Here is a 2,496-nt window from a genome sequence, read left to right on the forward strand (position 1 = left end):
AACAAAGTCATTGATTGCAATTCTCGTTTTAAATCTGGTGTATATTTCAGCTGTCAAATGTCCGGACATGTCCAGTCCCCACACGGTGGAATGACCTGCGACAGCGGCTACTTTTTCCGGTATCCTGAAGTCTGCAACTTTACCTGCGACCGAGGCTACGAGCTCACGACTCCTACAAGCAGCAGCGAGAGACGCTGTCGGGCTGATGCAACCTGGTCTGGAAACAACGCTGTGTGCATCGGTATGTTAATATTTGAATTGAATTATTTAAGTAGAATAACTTTAAGATCTTGTAGCAATGTGTGCCCAAAATGTGTCTTGTGATGTAAGATTTTTCCTTGAATGCCTATGATCTTGTGTGTGTTCTTCACTATTCAAATGACATTTGTAATGCATTTTCCCTACTTTAGGCGTTCAGTGCCCAGCCCTGTCCATTCCAGCCAATGGGAGAATGTCCTGTGATAACGGCTCCTCCTTCCGGTTTCCTGAGAACTGCAGTTTCTCCTGTGACCCAGGCTACGAGCTACAAGTGAGCGGCAACAACAGTAGGACCTGCCAAGCCGATGGTACATGGTCTGGGGGTGATGTCACGTGTATAGGTAAATATGTCACCCATTCTGTACTTTTCTATAGAAAAAAACGTTCATTGCAACAGTTTTGATGCAGTGTTGACTATAAGTATTTGAAATCCATTTAAAACCCTGGCTAAGGGCATGGCTTCACAAAAACATTTCCCATCGTTGTAGCTCCGGACAACAGAGGCACCGAGTTCATGGTTGGGTTTCTCCAGAACGCCTACACTGGATCTTCAGATCCGGAGCTTGAGTTGTTCATCACCAGCGCAAGTTCCACTCCCGCCTCAGTCACCGTTTCTGCCCCTTATGTGGGTTTTACCCGCCACCTTACGGTCACAAATGCAGCAGTGCAGGTCGTGAAGTTATCGGAGTCCCTCGCACTAAGCGGTAACGAAAAGGCACAGAAGGGTGTTTCCATAACATCAGATACAGAAATCATCGTATACGGTGTCAACAAGGTATATGCTTCAACGGACGGGTTCCTTGGTCTCCCAAAAGATGTCCTTGGAAACGAATATTTTGTAGCTTCATACATCCCGTATCAGCCGTCAGAATTTGGCATTTTTGGTACTGAAGACAGCACCAATGTTAGGATCACTTTACGGGGAAATACTGTGTATGAAGGAGTGCCTTACTCCCCTGGAAGTGTGGTAAGGTTGGTTCTGAACAAATTTGAAGCTGTTCAGTTCCAGGGATCTGACCTTACAGGTACGCACATCACATCAAACAAGCCTGTTACCCTCATGTCTGGTGTTCAGTGTGTCAACGTCCCAGCTGGAGTCAGTGCTTGTGACCACATCGTGGAGCAAATCCCCCCTGTGGACTCCTGGGGCAGACAGTTTGTAACAGTCCCTCTTGCTGTCCGTACGAGAGGCGACATTTTCCGCATCGTCGCTGCCAGAGACGGCACCATAGTCAGTGTGACGGGACATCCAGCTAGATTGCTTCATTCGGGGGACTTTTTGGAGCTGGATGTTCCGTCTAACGTCTATCAGTTCATCACGTCATCCAAGCCGATCATGGTTCTGCAGTACAACAAGGGAACCGCCGCTGACGGTGTCAATACAGACCCGTTCATGATGTACGTTCCCCCAATTGAACACTTTGCCGCTGACTATACTTTCACCACTGTAGATGCCGTGGGCTCAGTGTTTGACAACTACATCAACGTTGTCATAAAAACCGCCGAGAAATCCGGACTCCTCTTTGACGGACGCCCTCTTCCATCCTCCATATCATGGGTACCAATTCCTGGCACAGACCTGTCCGCTGCACAACTGCACATCACCACGGTTGGCACTCACAAGATCAAGCACAACTCCCCCCTCGTCACCTTCTCTGTTTTCTACTACGGCTACTCCTACTATGACTCAGTCGGCTTTCCTGGGGGCACGCGGTTTGCACATATCTCTACCAATTCCTAGATAGCCAGAGTACAGCTAGTAGATGGGACTGAAGAATTAGTTGCTATATTAGATAGTAGATATAGTATTGCCATCACTAATGGTTTAAACCTCGCACGGGGGTTTCACGGTGACATAGTGACTATCTAGTACCTATAACCACTGATCAGACCACAAGATGCGTATATGTGTTTATGGGGTGGACACAGTTCAATGGTTATTGTTTGAAGTGCTTTTTGAAGTGACTTTTATCCAGTTCTTTCCATATGCTAACCAGAGAAATTTCGAAAAACATTACGTTTATCACATCTGACTGAATACGTTAGGACACTGGCAACCTATGGTTTTACAATAATTTGTTTTGTATGGCTGTGGATCTGATTGCTCTGTGTCGTTCATTGTTTTGTGACGATACATGTAATATCCTGCATCCCGTGTTTCAACTTTGTGCAGTTCATTTTACACCATGTAACTTCGACTCTAGACTCAAATATTTGAAAACTATGGCAGCGTGCGTT

The 2,496-nt window shown here is 46.3% G+C and overlaps 1 protein-coding gene across 1 annotated transcript; it reads left to right on the forward strand.

Moving 5' to 3' along the window:
• Positions 1 to 50: 50 nt before the first annotated feature.
• Positions 51 to 2,094, forward strand: LOC109462556 (IgGFc-binding protein-like; the record flags this gene model as incomplete). The annotated part of the gene is made up of 3 exons (XM_019759111.1): positions 51 to 241; positions 411 to 599; positions 747 to 2,094. Coding segments are annotated over 3 exons (1,633 nt in total), but the record flags the coding sequence as incomplete, so codon positions are not given.
• Positions 2,095 to 2,496: the final 402 nt, after the last annotated feature.

This window comes from Branchiostoma belcheri, unplaced genomic scaffold (assembly GCF_001625305.1).
Source record: "Branchiostoma belcheri isolate BF01 breed outbred unplaced genomic scaffold, Haploidv18h27 scaffold1188, whole genome shotgun sequence".
In the NCBI taxonomy this organism is placed as follows: domain Eukaryota; kingdom Metazoa; phylum Chordata; class Leptocardii; order Amphioxiformes; family Branchiostomatidae; genus Branchiostoma; species Branchiostoma belcheri.